This window comes from Panthera leo, chromosome B1 (genome assembly GCF_018350215.1).
Source record: "Panthera leo isolate Ple1 chromosome B1, P.leo_Ple1_pat1.1, whole genome shotgun sequence".
In the NCBI taxonomy this organism is placed as follows: domain Eukaryota; kingdom Metazoa; phylum Chordata; class Mammalia; order Carnivora; family Felidae; genus Panthera; species Panthera leo.
In genome coordinates this window covers 121,573,852-121,594,514 of record NC_056682.1, presented here as the reverse complement: position 1 = coordinate 121,594,514, position 20,663 = coordinate 121,573,852, and the positions used below count along the sequence as shown (strand labels likewise).

General features: G+C 39.9%; 2 protein-coding genes across 6 annotated transcripts in view; both read right to left on the bottom strand.

Annotated features, from left to right (window-relative positions):
* Positions 1-16,366, bottom strand: part of DNAJB14 (DnaJ heat shock protein family (Hsp40) member B14) — a 44,635-nt gene extending 28,269 nt beyond the window's left edge. The window contains exons 1-2 of one of the 5 annotated variants that reach the window (XR_006201802.1): positions 15,938-16,366; positions 37-208 (exon numbers count right to left, since the gene is read on the bottom strand). Coding sequence is in view for 2 of the 5 variants with exons in the window: in XM_042935824.1 (XP_042791758.1) it covers positions 37-208; positions 15,938-16,070 (305 nt within the window). In the remaining 3 variants the exon portion in view is untranslated. Of the gene's footprint in view, positions 1-36; positions 209-15,937 lie in introns of those variants that run through there. The other 4 variants (XR_006201801.1, XM_042935824.1, XM_042935826.1 and 1 more) reach the window with 4 other exon arrangements.
* A 1,317-nt stretch (positions 16,367-17,683) lies between these two features.
* On the bottom strand, positions 17,684-19,954 carry LOC122217060 (histone H2A.Z). Its single transcript, XM_042933959.1, has 5 exons — positions 19,783-19,954; positions 19,271-19,348; positions 18,873-18,986; positions 18,392-18,521; positions 17,684-18,120 (listed from the first exon to the last, which is right to left on the bottom strand). Exons 1-5 carry the CDS (start codon positions 19,783-19,785, stop codon positions 18,059-18,061), a joined length of 387 nt encoding a protein of 128 aa, XP_042789893.1. The 5' UTR covers positions 19,786-19,954; the 3' UTR covers positions 17,684-18,058.
* Positions 19,955-20,663: the final 709 nt, after the last annotated feature.

Sequence of the window (20,663 nt, the reverse complement as noted above, 5' to 3'; positions counted from 1 at the left end):
AATTATAGTTGAGATATAATTCATGTTTATCCCTACCTGAGAACTCCATCTACTTGATCTTTGGTGTAGCCTTTTCCACTTTCACCACTACCAGATATGCTGTCCTTCGTGCAATTAGGCTTGTTTTGGTCACCACAACCTGATGGTTTTCGGCAGTGAGGGCTATTTCCAGCCGTGCTTCCATTTTTCATAATTATTTCCAATAGTGCTGTGGAAAGATAAAGCACACTATGCCATGTAACATCATGTACATACATATGATCTTGAGAAGAAAGTTATAAACCTGACAAATTAAGAATCATGTACTCCGAAAGAATTTACCGTAAGGCTCTTTTTTTAATTCCTTTATGTACTTGTTTACATACCACTAATCATCACTTAGAAGCAGAATATTACTAAATTAAACCTAAAAACTCAAAATTACTATCACTTAATTCCTTATGACATACTTTCATTTGTCACATCATGGTGAAACTACAGAATACCAAAGAAAAAGAGATAGTCTTTAAAGCAGCCAGTGAAATTATCTACAAAGAAACAGAAATTAGACTTCCTCTTTATTTCTCAACAACAATAATGGCCGCTGAAAGACATGGGAATAGTATCTTCAAAATGTTCTGGGTGAATAACTGTCAAACTTGAATTCTGCACTTACTTTCTAGAAAATGTGCAAGATTACAACCATTTTCAAAGAAACAAAAACTAATAAAACTTACCACTAAGATTTCACTAGAGGATACTGTAATGTATACGTTTTGGGAAGAAGGAAAATGCTTCAAGATAGGTGAAAATGTGAAAGGGAATGGCATGCAAATACTGTGGTAAATGTATGAAAAAAATCTAAACATTGAGTCTATAAAACAATAAAAAGTTATGTCTAGGATTTGCTTTAAAGTACTGGAGGAACATAAGAGGGCAGAGAAAACACACTGGCCATATAAAAGATGAGAGGGCAATAGGAATTGATTATACTATTCTCTTTCCTTTTGTGTATGCTTGAAACTTTCGATAAGTTAAAACTAAATAAACATGGGAAAAAAATAAAAGAAAGAAACAGAAATCCACCCTGATGATAAAAGATTTTAGTATATTTCTGTTTAACACAATTTAACACAATTCAATGTCAGTTATTAACTGACATAGGGTAGATGAAAAAAATCACCAAGGATACAAATGATATAAACATCTACTTTGTCAAGCTTGAGCTAGGAGACATAACATTATCTCCAACAATTGGTGAATATTCATTCTATACAGGCACACAAAGAATAAAAATTGACTACATTATATACTTAGACCATGTTACTGTCTTTGAATTTTTTTAATATGAAATTTACTGTCAAATTGGTTTCCATACAACACCCAGTGCTCATCCCAACAGGTGCCCTCCTCAATGCCCATCACCCACTTTCCCCTCCCCCCATCAACCCTCAGTTTATTCTCAGTTTTTAAGAGTCTCTTATGGTTTGCTTCCTTCCCTCCTTTTTTTCCCCTTCCCCTCCCCCATGGTCTTCTGTTAAGTTTCTCAGGATCCACATAAGAATGAAAACATACGGTATCTGTCTTTCTCTGTATGACTTCTCTTTGAATTTTTAAGAATTAGTCATATGTTCCACAATCGAATGAGCACAATGCATTTAAGTAAGAAATCAATTTAAAAATTTAAGTAGCAAAATCACAAATGGGTTAGAAAAAAAATTGAGACAACTCATGTATCAAAGAATCATAATAGAAATGAAAAAATAGAATTGAACAAAAATGAACGTACTACTTATCAGAACATGTGGGTTAACAAATGGAGTTGGGACAACTGAATGTCCACATGCAAAAAAATGAATTTGGATCCCTTTGTCACACCATATACAAAAATTAGCTTAAAATAGATCACATACCTAAATGTAAGGGCTAAAACTATAGAACTGTCAGAAGAAAATATAGGAGTATGTCTTTATGACCTTGATTCAGGCAAAACATTTTGAGATAAAAGTACATGGGACAAAAGGAAAACAAGAGAAAATAGACTTCATCAAAATTAAGAACTCTATCCCTTCAAATAATATTATCAATAAAGTAAAAAGATAATACACAGAAAGGGAGAACCTATTTATGAAATCATGCAAAATCATACATTATACAAAAGACGTATACCCAAGAGAAATAAAAACACACATCTACACAAAAACTAGCTCACAAATGTTCATAACAGCATTGTTCATAATAGAAAAATATTGGAAATAATCCAAATGTTCATTAATTGATGAATGGATAAATAAAATGCGATACATCCATATGATGGAATATTATTCAGCAATAAAAAGAAATGAAGTACTGATATATGCTACAACATAGACGAAAGTGAAAGAAGCCAGTCACAAATATTGTATGATTTTATTTATATGAAATGTATAGAATAGGCAAATGTATAGAGATAGAAAGTAGATTAGTCATTGCCAAGGGCTAGTGGGGAGAAAAGGGTGGAATCAGGGAGAAATGAGGACTGACTGGGGTGCCTGGGTGGCTCAGTTGGTTAAGTGTACAACTTCAGCTCAGGTGATGATCTCATAGTCTGTGAGTTCAAGTCCCACGTCAGGCTCCGTGCTGACAGCTCAGAGCCTGGAGCCTGCTTCAGATTCTGTGTCTCCCTCCCTCTCTGCCCCTCTCCCACTCATGCTCTGTCTCTCTCACTCTCAAAAATGAATAAATGTTAAAAAAAAAATTAAAAAAAAAAAGAAATGAGGACTGACTACTAATGAGCACAGGGTTTCTTTTCATGGTGAAAAAAAATGTTCTAAAATTGTTTGCTGTAATGGCTGCATAATTATGAATGTACTAAAACCCACTGAATGGTACACCTTATTTTTTTTAATAACACGTTTTTAAAATTTATTTCTTTTGAGAGGAGAGAAAGAGAAAGAGAGCATGGGAGAGACAGAGACAGAGGGAGAGAGAGAATTCCAAGCAGGCTCCGCACTGTCAGAGCAGACCCTGACACAGGGCTCGAACCCATGAACCATGAGATCATGACCTGAGCTGAAACCAAGAGTCAGACACTTAACTGAGTCACCCAGGAGCCCTGGAATGGTATACTTTAAATGAATGAATTGTATCTCAATAAAGCGGTTTTATATATATATATATATATATATATATATATATATATATATACATACACACACATATATATATATATTTTTTTTAAAGATTCCATCAGTGTTGGCAGGTTGCAAACATATAGTTGTTTTATTTTATTCATACACACACACACACACACACACACACACACACACACATATCTATCTAGATAGATAGATAGATAGATAGATAGATAGATAGATAGATAGATTTATTTTTTTAAGAAGGAATAGAGTGAGTGGGGTGATGGGCAGAGAGAGAGGAGACACAGAATCCGAAACGGGCTCCAGGCTCTGAGCTACGAGCACAGAGACCAACATGGGGCTCGAACTCACAAACTGGGAGATCATGACCTGAGCTGAAGTCAGACACTTAACCAACTAAGCCACCCAGGCACCCCATTCATATTTTGTATATATGAGTACTTCTTTCAATGTATCTTTTCCCTAGCTAATGCATTCAAGAGTAAATACATAAGAAATTCAGTTTTTATAATATCTAGCTTTAGACAATACAAAAAATTTCTTAGACACCAACCTATTAGTTACTAACAAGATAAGTGTAACACATGTTATGTAGTTAATTGTTAACTATAGTTTAGTTTGTATTTAATGCATCATAATGTTAACACTGAGTGCAAAAGCCAGCATGGTCTGGAGATTAGGGGTTCACAACTTTTAAATGGGAAAAATTTTGTGAGAGTTCTGGGAAGAAGGATGTAACAGCAGCTAAAACTTTTAAATCTCTGCCAATTCCCTCATAAAGTCTGAGCAATTAGATAGCAAAATCAAAACCTCATACACAAAATCCCCAAATACCAGAAGGGAGGGACGAACCACCAACAGCTACAAGATCTGTGTGGGTTTTGCCATTGGTGTTAACGGGACATTTGCTAGTCCACAGAACAAAAGAACTCCAAAATAACCTACAGGGACTTTCTATATTACAACACATAAGACAAAACTGAGGAAAGTGTGTAAAAAAGAATGAGTTTTGCTCACTACAGTAGCATATGAGTGACAGGATCAACACTAAACTCCTACAGGCATATGGGGTGCCTTTCATTTATGGTTTTAAATTTTTTTATCAGAAATGTTTTCTCTAATTATTGTTTTATTGGTTTTATTCCCTTGCTTTATTTTTCTTTTTTTCAGGACTCCTATTATATGTTTGTTGGATGTCCTTTAACTGTTTTCAGTATTTGCCATTTTTTCTAATTTTTTTAATTTAAAATTTTTCCTCCTTTTAATACTCTCTTTTGCTTACACAACATTAACTGTAGTTTATTAATTTTTCTTCTAGTCTTCTTTTTTGAATTGATTTTTTTTCTTTTCATTCTTATTCTTTCCTGAGTTTTATCATCTAAGCTCTGAATGAATAATTTTGGCGGTTCTAATTCTAATTTATGGTGTACTTTCATATTGTTTGTAACTTTTTAGTCTTTTCAGCTTGTTTTGAAGTACTGGTGTATAGCGTTTACCTGTTTTGTTGGCAAGTCTTTGTGGTGTATTTTGTCTTTAGAGATTTATTTTATTCCTATTTGCTTTTTTTTTCTCACAATAACTTTGTATCAAGTTTCAGTTCTATCATTTTTTTATACTCATTTTTTAAAGTCATTTTTATGTTAGGGTAGTTAGCTTTTCTAAATACACAGAGATCCTTCTCCAGTTTTTGGGTAATGTTTGAAAATATGGCTCCTTGCTATATAAGATCTCTTCACTCCTTTCTCTTTCCCCTCTTTACCTGGAATTACTCATTTCTTCTATTGCCCCTGCTCTCTTCAGTTGGGTCCTGTTCCCATCAGGTTCTCAGTATGGCTTTGTTCTGGACGAGATTTTTCACTGACTAGTTTTGAGAGTTTGCAGTGACTGGAGTTTCTATGCCTGTAAGAGCTTATCTTACTTTATTTTTTAATGTTTATTTATTTATTTTGAGAGACAGAGAGCAAGCGTAAGCGGGGGAGAGAGAGGGGAGGAGAGAGGATCCTAAGCAGGCTCTGTGCTGTCAGCAGCAGAGCCCAACGCAGGGCTCAGTCCCATGAACTGTGATATTATGACCTGAGCCAGCATCCAGAGTTGGATGCTTAACTGACTGAAAGGGCAAATCACATATTCAAGAATATGTGACCCAAAATAACCAACACCCAAATATATTCTAGTAAAATCAACTGAACAGCTTTCTTACTTGAAAAAACAAATTATTGGTCTTCTCTTCCCTTCCCTTCTCTACCATTTGGCAGCTGAAGCCGGGACAAAGGAAGTTTATTGGAATCAAGAAGCAGGTATAGCCAAAAACATGGCTGAGATTGATAGGGCCTGCCCCAAAGGGGTTAAGGAGGCAACTCATTAAATATAGGGGAAAATGAACAAATAAGTATACTGAAGATAACAGGAGTCACATTTCTCACTGTCAGAGAATGGAATTACAAATATAGAAATGGAGAAGGCTAAAATGAACTCTGGTGGACTGCAAAGGCAGGCTTGGGAGTCTTAAACAAATATCAAAATTAATAAAGATTAAATTACTATAAATGTGCATATGCCCACATACAAACACATATAACACAGAGATTTACATACACGTACATATATTCATACAAACATGTATTTCCTACCTCTGTCTACTGAGAGGATCTAAAAGCAATGACACCTTTGTAGCAAGGAGCCTATCTAGTGTGTATATCTTAGTTTCCAAGTACCATTGTCCACTAAAAATAATTAGAGCTCCTTGGAGAAATAGCTGATTCCCAGGGCAATAAAATAAAAAGTGAGCCTGAAAATTTTTTTGTGCCAGAAAGTAAGGAAGCTCAAAGAATGACGAAGACATGTCAAAAAGACACAGGAGTCAGCTTGAAGGGGTTCCTTCTGCCGAAATTAAAAATGATAGTAATGGATTAAATAAGAAACCATGAATCCAAACTAATAAGTAAAATTGATGTCAACTAATAAATTACAGAAAGAATGACAGAATTAGAAAACTACCATTTGCCAACCATAAGACACTAAGGAAACACTCATCAATGGATGCTAAAAGGAGTTGGTGAGAGTTTGCTGGGGGACAGGACATTTACACAGTTTCAAAGTATTTTCCTATAAAATATTTATTAATTACAAAGGGGAAAAGAAAGAGAAGTTTAAATAGAGAGACCTGACAATCACCAACTCAAACAAGCGATCAAAATTAGCATTAACCAGGGGCATTTGGGTAGCTCAGTCATTAATTTGATGGTTATTCAGTGGCTATATTCAGTGGTAAGAGTGTCCTTGCCTTAGAAAATATACATTGAATTACTGAGGAGTAACAGGACATCATGTCCACAACTTACTTTTAATTGGTTCAGGAAAAAATATAGTCAGAACAAATTGTGCCTATATGCGTGGGGAGGGGGGAGATAGCTGGGAAGAACAAAGGAAGGGCAAGATAAAGCAAACGTAGTAAGTTTTATCAAATAGGAAGCCTGAGTGAAATACACAAGGGAAGTCTATAATACTCTTGTGACTTTTCTAGAAATTTTTAATTATTTCAAAATTAAAAAAAAAACAACTTAAAATGGGGAGAGTATATGCAAAACAATTTACTTGTCTTCAATAATTGTATTAGTGGAGTAGTGTTGGTAATGCTATTCTGAAACTATTATATATATGATGTAGCCGAAAGCAAAAAAATAATCATGACACATTCTATCATTTGCCATGGCGTTGAAAACAAGTATTACCATTGTGGAAGAAAAGAGATAGAAATACAAGGAAGGAAGGAAGGAAGGAAGGAAGGAAGGAAGGAAGGAAGGAAGAAGGGGGAAGGAGGGAGGAAGAAAGAGAAACAAAGAGAAAGAAAGAGAAAGAAAGAAAGAAAGAAAGAAAGAAAGAAAGAAAGAGATAAAGAAAGAAATACAATCTAGAGAAGTTTAACATGCCAAAGTGCTTAATTTGAATGACAAGTAACAGCATAAACTCATAAGCTGTTTTAATTTAAAAAAAAAGTTATGATCTCGCGGTCTGTGAGTTCGAGCCCCGCGTCGGGCTCTGTGCTGACCGCTCAGAGCCTGGAGCCTGTTTCAGATTCTGTGTCTCCCTCTCTCTATGCCCCTCCCCCGTTCATGCTCTGTCTCTCTCTGTCTCAAAAATAAATAAACGTTAAAAAAAATTTTTTTTAAAAATTAAAAAATAAAAAAAAAGTTATTTCCTAGTCTGTACACTGAAATGGCCCAGAAACACTGAACAATCTAGTAGCTACAGCATCCTTAGTGCCAGATTGTAATGTTGAAACACCATTTTCCACTAAAAGAAACAAGGGCTTTTGGAGATATAATTGATTCCAGATCTATTACAGAAAAAGTATAAGAACAGACTGAAACATTGTTATACCAAACGGCAAAAAAACTATTAAAGACTATTGGGAATCTATACTCAGGAGCTAATCTAAAGGGGCTCCCTACTGGCCAAAGACCTAAGAAATACAGCTGACCCTTGAACAACCCAGCAGTTAGGGGCACCAATCCACATGCAGTTAAAAATACCTGCACAGGGGTGCCTGAGCGGCTCAGTCATTTAAGCATCTGACTCTTGATTTCAGCACAGGCCATGATCTCACGATTTTTAGGTTGGGTTTGTGAGTTTGAACCCCAAGTCGGGCCCTGCACTGACAGCGTGGAGCCTGCTTGGGATTCTCTCTCTCTGCCCCTCTCCCACTTGCACTCATGCTCTCTCTCTCTTTCTCAAAATAAATAAATAAACTTAAAAAAAAAAAAAACAAAACCCTGTGTAACTTTGACTCTCTGAAAACCTAACTACTAATGCCCTACTATTGGTTGGAAGGAAGCCTCACTGATAACATAAATAATTAAGTAATATATATGTTGTATGTTGTATGTACTATATACTTTATTCTTACAAAAAAAAAAAAATCCAGAGAAAAAACATTACTAAGAAAATTAAGGAAGAGAAAATACATTTACAGTACTATCCTATATTTATCGAAAAAAAATTTGATTAATGGGTCCACACAGTTCAAACCCATGTTGTTCCAGGGTCAACTGTGCCAATTAGCTGCTTTTGGAGAAAACAAAGGGAACCAACTCCTTTTCTTGAAAACTAATAAAAGCAATCAAGCACTTATCTGGTCTTTCCTGTATGAACTACACTACTCTGTAACCCTAAGAGAAGTAAGGGGAAATATCTCTTTATAGAAATAGTTGAGCTAATAAATGAAGAAATTATTTTTTAAAACTTGTGGAGCCAGATATGAAAATGGTTTTATGTGTTTAGTATTTACAGGTGGACACAAAGTCCCTATGCATGCAAGTTAGACGTTATCTGCACATTCCCTTTCCTTCTTAGCACAAAAATACTCTTCCAGTGTGTTTCTGGACACCTTCCATGTTAATAGATGCTGAGTATTGCTAAAGCAGGATCACACCACTGTTTTTTATTTTCAACAGTTTTAGGATACTGAAAATTTTTCTACGATGTCATGCATAGGGGCTCTGCTTAACAATGGCTACATGTGTAAATGCACTCACACCCAACAATCTTTGACTCCAAAGAGTCAAAATTTGGACAAGTTCCATTACCTCTGGGTCTCAATATCCACTTTTGGCATCTTAAAAATGGAATCAGTAAGGTTTTCTGTATTAATAATCTCTGAAACCAATGCCAGAGAAGGTAATATGATTCAGTTCAAATACTGTCAGAATTTAGAACATATCTGATTTTTCTTAGCTATCACATGAGATTTCATCTGCAATAATGTGCAATTAGTTGGGCAGATACAGTACTTATACACCAGACTACATTCACTTTTGTTTTCAAAACTATACAACATCATTTTATGCCTTCACTTTCCACACCTATTGCTTTGCTTTTGGGGTTTTGATGGAATCTGCATGTTTTAAAAGTTTTTTTAATGTTTATTTTTGAGAGAGAGACAGAGTTTGAGTGGAGGAGGGACAGACAGAGGGAGACACAGAATCCGAAGGAGGCTCCAGGCTCCAAGCTATCAGCACAGAGCCTGACACAGGGCTTGAACTCATGAACTGGGAGATCATGACCTGAGCTGAAGTCGGATGCTTAATCAACTGAGTCACCCAGGCACCCCTGATGGAATCTGCATTTAATTTAAGTATACTTCATATTAAAGACAAGTAAAAAAGTAAATAAACATTATTAAAAATGTTTACATAAATAAGCCAAAATTGAAGAACCAAGGTATGTTTGTGTTTCATAAGTTTCTACTGCACACCTGTTATGTAGAGTGTCCATAATTAGCTAAATCTAAAAATAAAAATACATAATTTGAAAAACAAATGGATGTTTTCCCTCCTCTTCACAAACTAGAAACAGCTTTTATTTGTGATTATAAAAGTAATGTTTCTCAGCTCATCAAAAAAGACATAACAAAGTAAAAATCACTTATAAATCCCACACACAAAAAAATCACTCAACCATTCTGATATATTTAATTCTAATTACTCTAGTTAACTGTCGAGTTTTTATACCTATTTAAACAAAATTAGAATAATCTACGTTTATAGCTTACCTTTATTTAATTTATAATACATCATGTTTTTCATTTTATTTTTTGCTGCATATTTTTGAGACAGAGCGCGAGCGAACGCAGGGGAGGGGAGGGGCAAAGAGAGGGAGACACAGAATCTGAAGCAGGCCGCAGGCTCTGAGCTATCAGCACAGGGCCGGAGGCAGGGCTTGAACTCACAAACTGTGAGATCATGACCTGAGCCCAAGTTGGACGCTTAACAGACTGACAGGCATCCCTGTGTTTCATTTTATAGCAATAAATATTGGTTCACTTTTTTTTTTTTTTTTTTTTTAAGGTCTTATGCAGGACTATTGCAATAGGAGAGTGATCAGGCTTAACTCCAAACTCAGCAAAGACTGCTGGGGATTTATGGCCAATAAGCAGGGTGAAGGGATCAGTGGGTGGAAAATTACTGAGGCATATTATCATTTTTAGTAGTTGCATAGTATATGAGAGCAATGTGATTTAATCAATTTCCACTGATGAACATTTATACTCTTTCCAAATTTTGCTAGTGACAATTTTTATATATACATTTTTGCACACTTACCCAATTATTGAAAAGCTTCATTTGTGAATACATTATCATGATAAGCCTTACAGCTATAAGATTTTTATTTAATTACTTATTCAGCAAATCATCTTTATTGAAGGAAATAAAGTTAAATAAACAGGTTATCACTCCAGAAAATACTGGCTTATATATGCCAAAACAAACACTATCAGGTACTGAGGAGGTAAAAAACTGAATAAATAAAGATTAAAATGGTTCCTGATGGCAAAGGACTTTTTAATCTAGGAAAAGGACAGCTATATACACAGCACAAGGAAAGAATGCAGCAACACAGGGAGAACCACATGTTAACTAAGCATGGAATGAATAATTGAATCTAAATGGAGAATAATCTTGGGGCGCCTGGGTGGCTCAGTCGGTTGAGTGTCTGACTTCGGCTCAGGTCACGATCTCGCGGTACGTGAGTTAGAGCCCCTCGTCCGGCTCTGTGCTGACAGCTCAGAGCCTGGAGCCTGCTTCAGATTCTGTGTCTCCCTCTCTCTCTGACTCTCCCCCGTTCATGCTCTGTCTCTCTCTGTCTCAAAAATAAAAAATAAAACATTAAAAAAAATTTTTTTTAAATAAAAATAAATTGAGAGTAATCTTAACTTAAAGCAATTATTTTGTACTCGAGGTCACTAAAAATGACAGAAAAGAGATAAATAATATACTGTTGACTCCGAGGCAGTATCCAAATACTTTTGCCATAGTAATAATACATGACATTCTTACAGCACTTAATAACATACTATCCTTATAATAATCCTGTGAAAATTACAGATGACATAACTAAGTTTCCACAAAGAAAAGGCAAATGACAGGAATTGAGCTGCTATTAGTACAGCAGATACTTTATATTTCATTCCTCTAGAATGGAAGCTCTAAGAGGACAAGAGCTTTTTGTCTTATTTTTCATGGTCTCCCCAGCTACAAAGAAGTGTGGACTCCGTAAGGATAAATGTATCCCCAATTTATAGCTGATAAAGATAAGCAATTTGAATCAGTCTGCTAAAGGATACTACTGTAAGATCCTTTTTGTTAGGATAAATGTATCCCCATTTTATAGATGAAGAAATTCAGGCTCTAAAAGATAGTCACATATGCAAGGTCACACAACTATTAAATTAAGGTTCAAAACCAAACCTAGTATTCTTTCCTTAACTATACTGTCTGAAACAGTTGGCTATTAGCTGAAATTTGGAAATCATTTTATAACACTTAATTCAATGTTACTGAAATAATTGTTCTGAATGTATAATCTGTACTTGTCACTAAATTTTAATTAAGTCAGAAATAGAAAGAAAATGGAATTGCCTTAAAAGGAATAGGTTGGCTAATACTCCAGATGTGTAATGACAGTTTAAAAAGCTTTATTTTACTATTTTAAGTAACAAAAGAGGAACAGAACTTTGAATTTTTTATTAGATTTAAATTTTAAAATAACGTAGCAAAAGAAAGGAAAAATCTACACACATATCTCTCACATGAGGGAAAAACAGAGGACTATTTTAATTGTTATAGTGCCGAGAGATGTTGCAAATCACACATGAGTATCCACTCATTAAAGCAGACACAGGATGGCCTTTTTTGAAGTTGCAGGCCACCATTTGGTTCAAATTACTAAGAAATTCTTAAAAACAATCAAAATACTTTTCTCCGAATAAAACCCTCCTCAAACAAATCTATACTAAAAATTGCCCCCCGATTAGTATGAAACATTAAAGTTAATGCTAAGTAAACAGCAATGTAAAGCGTTAAAACAGTGAGATTGTATCCCTCTGTGCAAGTCCAAATATATCAATAATTCAACAAATATACAGCTTAAGAAACTAAAACGTAATTTACTTTTCTGCCTGCTGAAATTATTTTTCCAGAATATGTACATTTCCTATGTAGTAGTCATTACATATCAATCCTTTTGAACATAAATTAAATTCACAGTATGAAAATATTTGGATATTTATAAAACTCAATTCACTTAGAAGTCCACTGCAATAAATGATCCATAAAATAATATCCTCAATGAAAAACATAGAAAGCAATAATGCCCTAGATCCATTTGAAGATCAAGTTTTTCCTCAAGGAAAATTCTTGCCAATTTTTTAAAGTGTTTTATCAATCAGACTGCTCACCTGGCAAAAATAAAATGTAAAGAGAATAAAAATTCTGGAATTTACTTAGAATTTAGTCTCACATTTTCCCATTCACTGTATAAGAATAACAGAAGTCAAAATGCAATGTTTTCCTTTATCTATCTTAGTATGAAAACACATCCAGAGAAACCTGTAGTCAAAACTCTGAGTTATAAGAGTTTCACGGTAGTTGAGCAAAGGGAAATTCAGGGATAACACTTTAAAATTTCATTTTAACTGACAGCTTCAATTTCTTTCTACATTAAATATTTTCTCAGGACTTACACAAATGTTCTAGACCTTTCCCTCCCCTAAATTCTTAAATGATTCCAATAAACCTCTTCTGAGAACATTTTATGTAACATACACTTTGCTAAGTATTTGTGCATAACTTTATTTCAGCTAATGCTCACATTGACCCTGTGATGAAATCTTCATTTCACATATAACTAAACAAGGCTTACAGATGCTAAGTAACTTGTCCCAGGTTACAAAACTGTCAGAGGCAAAGTCTGCATCTGAACTAAGGTTTTCAGACTACACCACAACCGTAACCTATCACTTTACTTGGTAATCACATACTGTCTCTACAAGGCATTGTACTACTAATTTTCACTGTTATTTTTCTTAATTTTTTCTATATTCATGTTTTTAAGAGCAAAAATTGTGTTGTGCTTTGAGATCTTACAGTATCCTTTAGCAGACTGATTCAAATTGCTTATCTGATAGGGGCTCCTGGCTGGCTCAGTTGGTAGATTATGCAACTCTTGATCTCAGGCTTGTGAGCTCAAGTCCCAAGTTGGGCAGAGAGCTTACTTAAAACAACAATGACAACAAACAGTCAAAGAATAAAGTTTCTCAATGAAGCATTCAACAAATAACAAAACCTCAAATTGGTTATATAAAAATGACAGGCTAAAAGTTTAAAGCTTCTCAGAGCCTCACATTTGTTAAATAGAAATGATACTGAACCACCTGAGAGGTTACTGTCAAATGCTTTCCATGTGCGTTAACTCTTTTAATCCTCACAACAGCCCTAAGAAATTGGTACATTATTGTCCCATTTTGCAGATGAAAATGCCAAAGGCTAGCGAGGTTATCCTACTTGCCCAAGATTAACGTTACAAACTAGTAGGTGGAGGAGATGAGCTTTCAAATGCCAAGGTATTGTCTTAAGGGTTACTTGCTTAATGTCAAAACTGTCCCTCTAGGACTAGATAATGACTAAAATGAAATCATGTATCCATACGGTATGCAAAAATTTTAACTCTGGAAAATGATTTCTTGGATACGACACCAAAAGCACAGGCGATAAAAGCAAAAATAGACAAACGAGACTACATCAAACTTAACTTCTGTACATCAAAGGACACAATAAGATTTCCTACAGAATGGGAGAAAACAGTGTGTGAATCATACCTCTGATAAGAGGTTAACATCCAGAATATATAAGGAACTCCTACAACTCAACAACAAAACAACTAACCCAATTAAAAAACGGGCAAAGGACTTAAATAGACATTTCTCCAAGATGATATAAACAAGCCAACAAACATAAAAACATGCTCAACATCACTAATCATTAAAGAAATGCAAATCAAAACCACAATGAGATATCACCTCACACTTTTTAAGATGGCTAACATCAAAAACAAACAGAAAATAAATTTTGGTGATGATGCAGAAAAACTGGAACTCTTGCTCACTGCTGGTGGGAATGTAAAATGGTGCAACTGCTATGGAAAACAGTATAGTAATTCTTCAAAAACTTAAAAACAGAATTACCAATATGATCAAGCAATCCCATTTCTGGGTATATATCGGAAAGAAATAAAAACAAGAAAAACTTGAAGAGAGATACTTCCCCACATATGTTCACAACAGCATTATTCACAACACCAAGATATAAAAACACCCTAAATGTCTATTGGCGGATGAATGGATAATGAAAATGTGTGTGTGTGTGTGTGTGTGTGTGTGTGTGTGTGTGTGTGTGAATGAAATATTATACAGCCTTAAAAAAGGAAATCACATCACATGCTACAACATGTATTCAAAGGACATTATGCTAAGGGAAATAAGGCAGTCAAAAAAGACAAATACTGTATGATTTCACTTATATAAGGTATCTAAAGTAGTCAAGTTTTAAAAATAAAGAACGGTGTTGTGACGGGCTAGCAGGCAGAGAAAATGGGGAGTTGTTTTCATTGGCACAGAATTTTAGTTCTGTAAGATGAAAAACTTCTGGAGATCTGTTACACAGCAGTATGAAAATGGTTAATACTACTGAACTGTACATTCAAAAATGGTTAAGTACTTACTTTTATTATATATTTTTACCACACTTAAAAAAATATTAATTCCTTTTTCTTTCACTTCCTTTTCCTGTCCTCCCCGGTACAGTATTCAACAGGAATGTAAAGAAAATGAGGAAAGCAAAGAATACAAAGGCTTCAACAATGTAAAAAAATTGAGAAAACAATAAAACAGCCTCGAGTTCTAACTTATCAATAATTTTTTAACCTGGAAATACCTTGGGCCTCGAGTGAAACAGTATCCTATTGGCAAGAAAATAGAGCAGAGTATTTAAAGGATTTTTGCAGCTGGAAAGCTCAAGTACTATTATGACTTTGCTACTAATTACTCTGTGACCTTGGGTAAAATACTTTCATTCATTCATTCATTCATTCATTCATTCATCAAAAAGTCTGTTTACACATGGGTAAACCTGGTCAAATGAATTTCACCTCTACATAGGATTGAGAAGTAAATGAAACAATTCATATAAAACACTAGGCACAAGTCCTGGCACTTTTTAAGTGCTCAATAAATGCTGGCTATTGTTACTACTTTAAAGCCTGCAGAGCAGGACATGAACAGAGCGAATTCAACTAAAGTCAGTCCAGTACGCTATTCCTTAGTGATTTGCCTCATTTATCGAGAATGATGGTGTTACCAAATCAGATACTATTTAGGAAAACATTGCTGACTATCATTCTTGCCAAATTTGTGCTCCTCTCTTCTAAAGAAACTCTCGACTAGGGAAAAGCAGTGTCATCTCAGGTATTCGAAATGTTTGCTTTGGAAAACAGTGTTCTACCCCAGAGGTGGTGGAACCGAGACCTGTACGTTAGCCACTAGAGTTCCCCATTCCTCACCTCATTAGGGGCCTAGGCCTTATCTGGGGGTGAGGATGCAGTGGCAGGGGGGCCACACAACCAAACATCCATATATAACGCCCGACTCAGGTAAGACGGACAAATCTCCTAGGAGAATGAAGCTAGTCTTTACAGAACGGACCGGGGTACCGGCAACACTCGCCAGTCAGCTGAGAGCCGGCATCTCGAAGGCAAGCTGGTGCAGAGGGAATCTCCGGGAGCCCATCCCAGGCCCGGCCCGGCCCAGCCCGGGACAGTCGGGGCAGGGGCGGGGGTGTGTCGGGATGCTCCCCCCGGGGGCCTTGCGGCGGGATCTGGGAGGCCGGGGCCCCCCCGCCGGTTCCCGGAGGGGCGATGGTGGGGGCGGGGGCGGGCTACACGGCGGCCTGGGGACCCGGCAGGTAGGGAAGGGACACCGAGGGCCTCACCGCGGGCCGAGGGCAGTGGGTAGAGCTTCTCCGCCTTCTGCAGGAAGCGCTGGGCCTTCTCGCGGTTGCCGGCGTTCAGGGCCTCCCGGGCGATCTCGACACATTTCTCCGCCTCATCCCGGTTCCCCTCCATGGCTTGCGCTTTCTTCCGTTTCCTCCAGCGGCGCAGCTACGGAGGACGGAAGCCGCGGCCGCGATGGAGGCGAGCCGGCCCGGGGTGGGGGCGTGCGGTGGCGAGCGGGGAGGAGAGCAGAGGACCGTGGCGGCGGCCCCGGCGGACTGGCGGGCTCTCGGCTCCGCCTCCTCACGGCGGCCTCCCCGCCCCCCGCGGGCCGCTACAACGCGAGTCGCATCCCTCCGGGCCCCCGGACCGAGCTCCCGGGCCTGGACGTCGGTGCGGACTCCCCTGTCCGTGCGCTGCGCCGGCAGGCTCGGAGCCGACCAACTTCGGGGTTGGGAGGGGAGGCGGGCGATACCAGCCCCGCTGCCCGCCGGGGGACTGCGCCGAGGTAGGGGACCCGGCCACCCGCCTCGGCAGCGCCGTGCCCCCTGATCTCCCAGGGCGGCCAGCGCAGGCAGGAACCGCCTTCCAGGCGGCCGGGGCGACGGAGGGGTCTGGGGACGCTCCCTACAGGAAAATTCCCAGGGATCGAAGGGCTCGCCTCTGGGCCCCCTTAAGCCTTGGGAGGTTTCGGTCAGGTGAGTACTGGCGCTGTCAGTCCCTATGCAGCGCTTCCGGCACAGGTGTTTAGAAGCGCATCAGAGCCTCGTTTGGTCCTAACCATGGGTTATTTTATTTCAGCTACACCCCATTTTTCTGACCCATATTCCATTAAATTGTCTCTCAGTACATCCACAAGGTGTGGACACTTTGTACTTTTCGCAAATTTTTCTCGTGAAAAGCCCAAATCCTCATCCTTTATGACCCAAACAAGGCGGGAGCCACCTTTTTAATGTGTCACCATCAGAGAAATAAACTACTTGTTGGGTTTTCTCCCCTCTCCCATTTTCAGGACATTCCCTGGTGAAATGCTGAACCATGTCACATTGGTCTCTTTGAAGGGGGGAAAGGGACCACTTACTTATTGCTTGGTAATGTCCTCCATATAAGAAAAAAAAAAAAAAATTAGGGACTGCTCACAAAGCAAGTATCAAAATGAGCCATTCAACTCAACCAAAATAATACTCAAGCTATTGTTTGCATGCAAATAAACACCTAACTCAGGACTTACAAAGAAATACTTCTTAAGAATGGGAATATAGCATGGCCTCCCAAAGGGTTAACTACTGAAAATTTAATTCAAGTAGACTTCAAAACACTGTAGCCTAAGAAAACACGTTTCAAAGACCAAACTGAAAGTTCGCTCTGTGGAAGTAGCTGTAACGCAGGACTTCCTCCTTTACCTGCCCTCTCCTTCCCCATATCCACCACAGCAAGTGCCCACCAGGGAAATGACATCACATAAAGCAGGCACAGCCAATCTGAACTGGGACGGTCAAGCTTAGCCTAAGCAGCAGCAACTTGGCCCATTCCAGCTTCTGGCTTTTTAAAAAATTTTAATAGCTCATTACATAACATTAAAAAAAAAAAATTATACTTGGGTCTTCTGACTTGGTTGATCTACAAGTTCAATTTCAAGAAAAGAAATATGCTTAGGTTACTGTTGTAGGAGATACCTACTCAAAAAAAAAAAGAAAAAAAAAAGGAATTCCTATTGCAATCAAGCAAATTTAAAACACAACTAGTTTGGGATATGACCTTTATTGAGCTTATCCACTGGAGTGGAAATAATGTCTGTACAAAACCAAATGTTTGTTACTATAACTTCTGCATCACAATTAAAATCCAAACAGTTTTTTAAAAACAGTCAACTCAATCAAAACCCACTACTTCAGAATCAATAGCTTCTTTGAAGCCACAGTAACACTTAAATATGGTTAAGACTCGAATGCAGAAATTTGGTTGGTTGGAAAGCTAATTAAACTTCCAACTTGCTCAAATAGAATTACAAAAAGGCAAAATTGTGTTTTTCACAGAGATACAGTCCACTGGAATCACCAACACTGGACAGCTGTTAAGAGTATTTAGAGTCCTGAGATAATAAGGAATCCAGGCATCCTTTAAACAGTCTTCTGTTGTCCTTTCTTCCCAATCAGAGATTTGTGGATGTGTGGAATGACACCTAGGAAAGGGACAGGGATTAATTCCACTTTTTAATATACACATTTTAAAAACCACACCATACTTAAAAACAAGAGTTTGACATTTAACCTGGAAGGTGTCTTTACATGTACAGCTCAAGTATGTAAAAACTCATTCAGTTATATACATAAACCAAATTTCATGATGCAACCACAATGAAGATCAGTGAAAATAGTACTTCTGGACTAGAAATTACTACTAAGAACTGAAGAATGTTTTCTCCAAAGGAGTAAAATTTAGTATTTACATACCACCACCAGCAATTGTAGCCTTGATGAGAGAATCCAATTCCTCATCTCCACGAATAGCAAGTTGCAAGTGACGAGGAGTAATACGCTTTACCTTCAAGTCTTTTGATGCATTTCCTGCCAATTCAAGTACCTACAAGGGAGATTCTAATCAATCTCCTTCCAACTTTCCTTAAAGACCAATGCCCAAGGGGTAGAATCCAATCTTCACGGAGATACATCTACCAAATGTCGCCTTCCTCCACTACCTACCTGAATGGCAACACTTGAAAAGGGGGCACGCAATTTTATTTCCAAGAGCAGCAAACTCAACCAAGCTCAGTAGGATCTCGTAATGAACACCAGCCCCCTCTAGCGTTCTCAGAAGCTTCTTGCCGCGTTTAGCGCCTGGGAGTTTTTCTTGCATCACTTTCCTCCTTCCCTCTCGTCGCCACCCCCAACCCCCCCAAACCTTTTCCAGATTATAAAGCGTACACCCATTTACCTCTGCGGTGAGGTACTCCAGGATGGCTGCGCTGTACACAGCGGCAGTCGCGCCCACACGTCCATGACTGGTCGTCCTAGATTTCAGGTGTCGATGAATACGGCCCACCGGGAACTTAATTTTAAGCACACAAACATAAATGCACAAAGATGTTAGCGTCCAAGATGGTAATATTACACGCGCGCCAAAGCAAGGGGTATGGACGCTGGTGCAGCAACGCGCCCCAGCATCGACACACGTGATCGCCCCCCCCTTCGATATTTATCGTATCGGCAAACCAAGTCGCGACACCGCATCACCCACGCAAAGACGAAACGCCCGTCTAGACCGAAGATAAACAAGAAAAGAGGAGTAAAGAAAAACACCACGGCTCCCGGACTGCACGAACCACCACTGACCTGCAAGCCGGCTCTCTGCGAGCGGGAAACCGCCTTTGTCTTGGCCTTTCCGGAGTCCTTCCCAGCCTTACCGCCAGCCTGCGGCGCGCACACGCCCGCGAGCGAAGAAGGAACGGGGAATATAGGATTACCAGGGCGGCGTGCCCCTCCCCCACCGCAGCGCGGCCCAGGCGCGAGCGCGGCCCCGTGCCCAGCCGGGGTCTCCGGCCAGCCGCGCGCTGCAAGGGCGACCCCGCCCGCCCGCCCCCCGCTGCGCGCCCGCCGCGGCCGCGCGCCTCCGTCCGCCCGCCGGCCCCCAGCGGCGCTGCGCGCGCCACCCAACCGTCGCCGCCCGCCGCGAGATCGGAGGCTGCTCCGCTCGCCGCCGACAAAACACCTCCCCCCCGCTCTTCCAAATCCTGTCTCCGCGCGTTCCCAACCGTCGCCACTTCACCCCCATCTCCCGTGTGTAACGGGTTTTTCTCCCATCGGCAAAAACCCGCGGAGTCTGCGAGCGCTTCCGCGAAGTTTACCATTCCGAATTCTGCTGAAGCTCAAACAAGCAAGGCAGAGAAAAGACTAGTCAGATAGCCAGCGAGATCCCACCGCCTACTCCTTCGTCGCACCGCGATTCAAACTGCGCTGTCTCCCGCCTTCCCCGCTCCCTTTATACTGCAGAATGTTCCCTCATCCGGGAACTCGGATTGCTCATCCCACCAATGGCTGCCACCCGCCCTCGGGACGCGTCCTTGAGGCCTCAGCCAATGAACAAACGAAGAATAGGGCGGAGGGGCGGGCACTTCGCAGCTCGAGTCGCTATTGGGGCATGGGGAAGGAGGTGGGGGGAGGGCGGAGGGATGGGAACCGAGGAGAAGAAGGGCAAGGCGGCGGGAGGGAAGAAACAGAGCGAGCTACCCAGCGGGAGCGAGGAGACCCGCCGGCTGTGGTCACGTGTCTGGGAGGAGGAGCTGAGAGGCTCAGGGGAGGGGCGCGGGGTAGCGCCCCCAGTCTCCCAACCTGATCTCGCAGGTTACGTGTTGTGGCCTCCGGGTCTAGCTCGCCCTCTTTTCCCCCTCCCTAACCGCCCTACCATCCGGATTGGAGCGCTCCGAAGGACGAGACCCGCCGGCCGCCTCTTTCCGGGGCCCGGGGCACCCTCTTCCCCACCCCCCTCTCCATCCCCAGCGTCTCCTCTGGTCTGACAGGTGGCGCGTACGCGTCGAGCTAGAGTAGCCCCCACTCCTCCGTGCACCAGAAGCTCAACAGACCTTTCGCGTTTCTTCCCCCTGGGCAAATACCCTGCCTCCGACCGATCACGACCCGCTACTCCCACGTCATTTTTAGCTGTATCTCCCACGTTTTCTTTCCTCACCACTTTTGAAGCTCCCCCCCCCCCCCCCCCCCCACGAGATAG

Coding starts and splice junctions, on each gene's coding strand:
- LOC122217060 (XM_042933959.1), bottom strand. Junction 18,522..18,872: donor TGGAGTACCTCACCGCAGAG/GTAAATGGGTGT, acceptor TCTCCCTTGTAG/GTACTTGAATTGGCAGGAAA. Junction 18,121..18,391: donor GGCTACAATTGCTGGTGGTG/GTATGTAAATAC, acceptor TCCCTTTCCTAG/GTGTCATTCCACACATCCAC.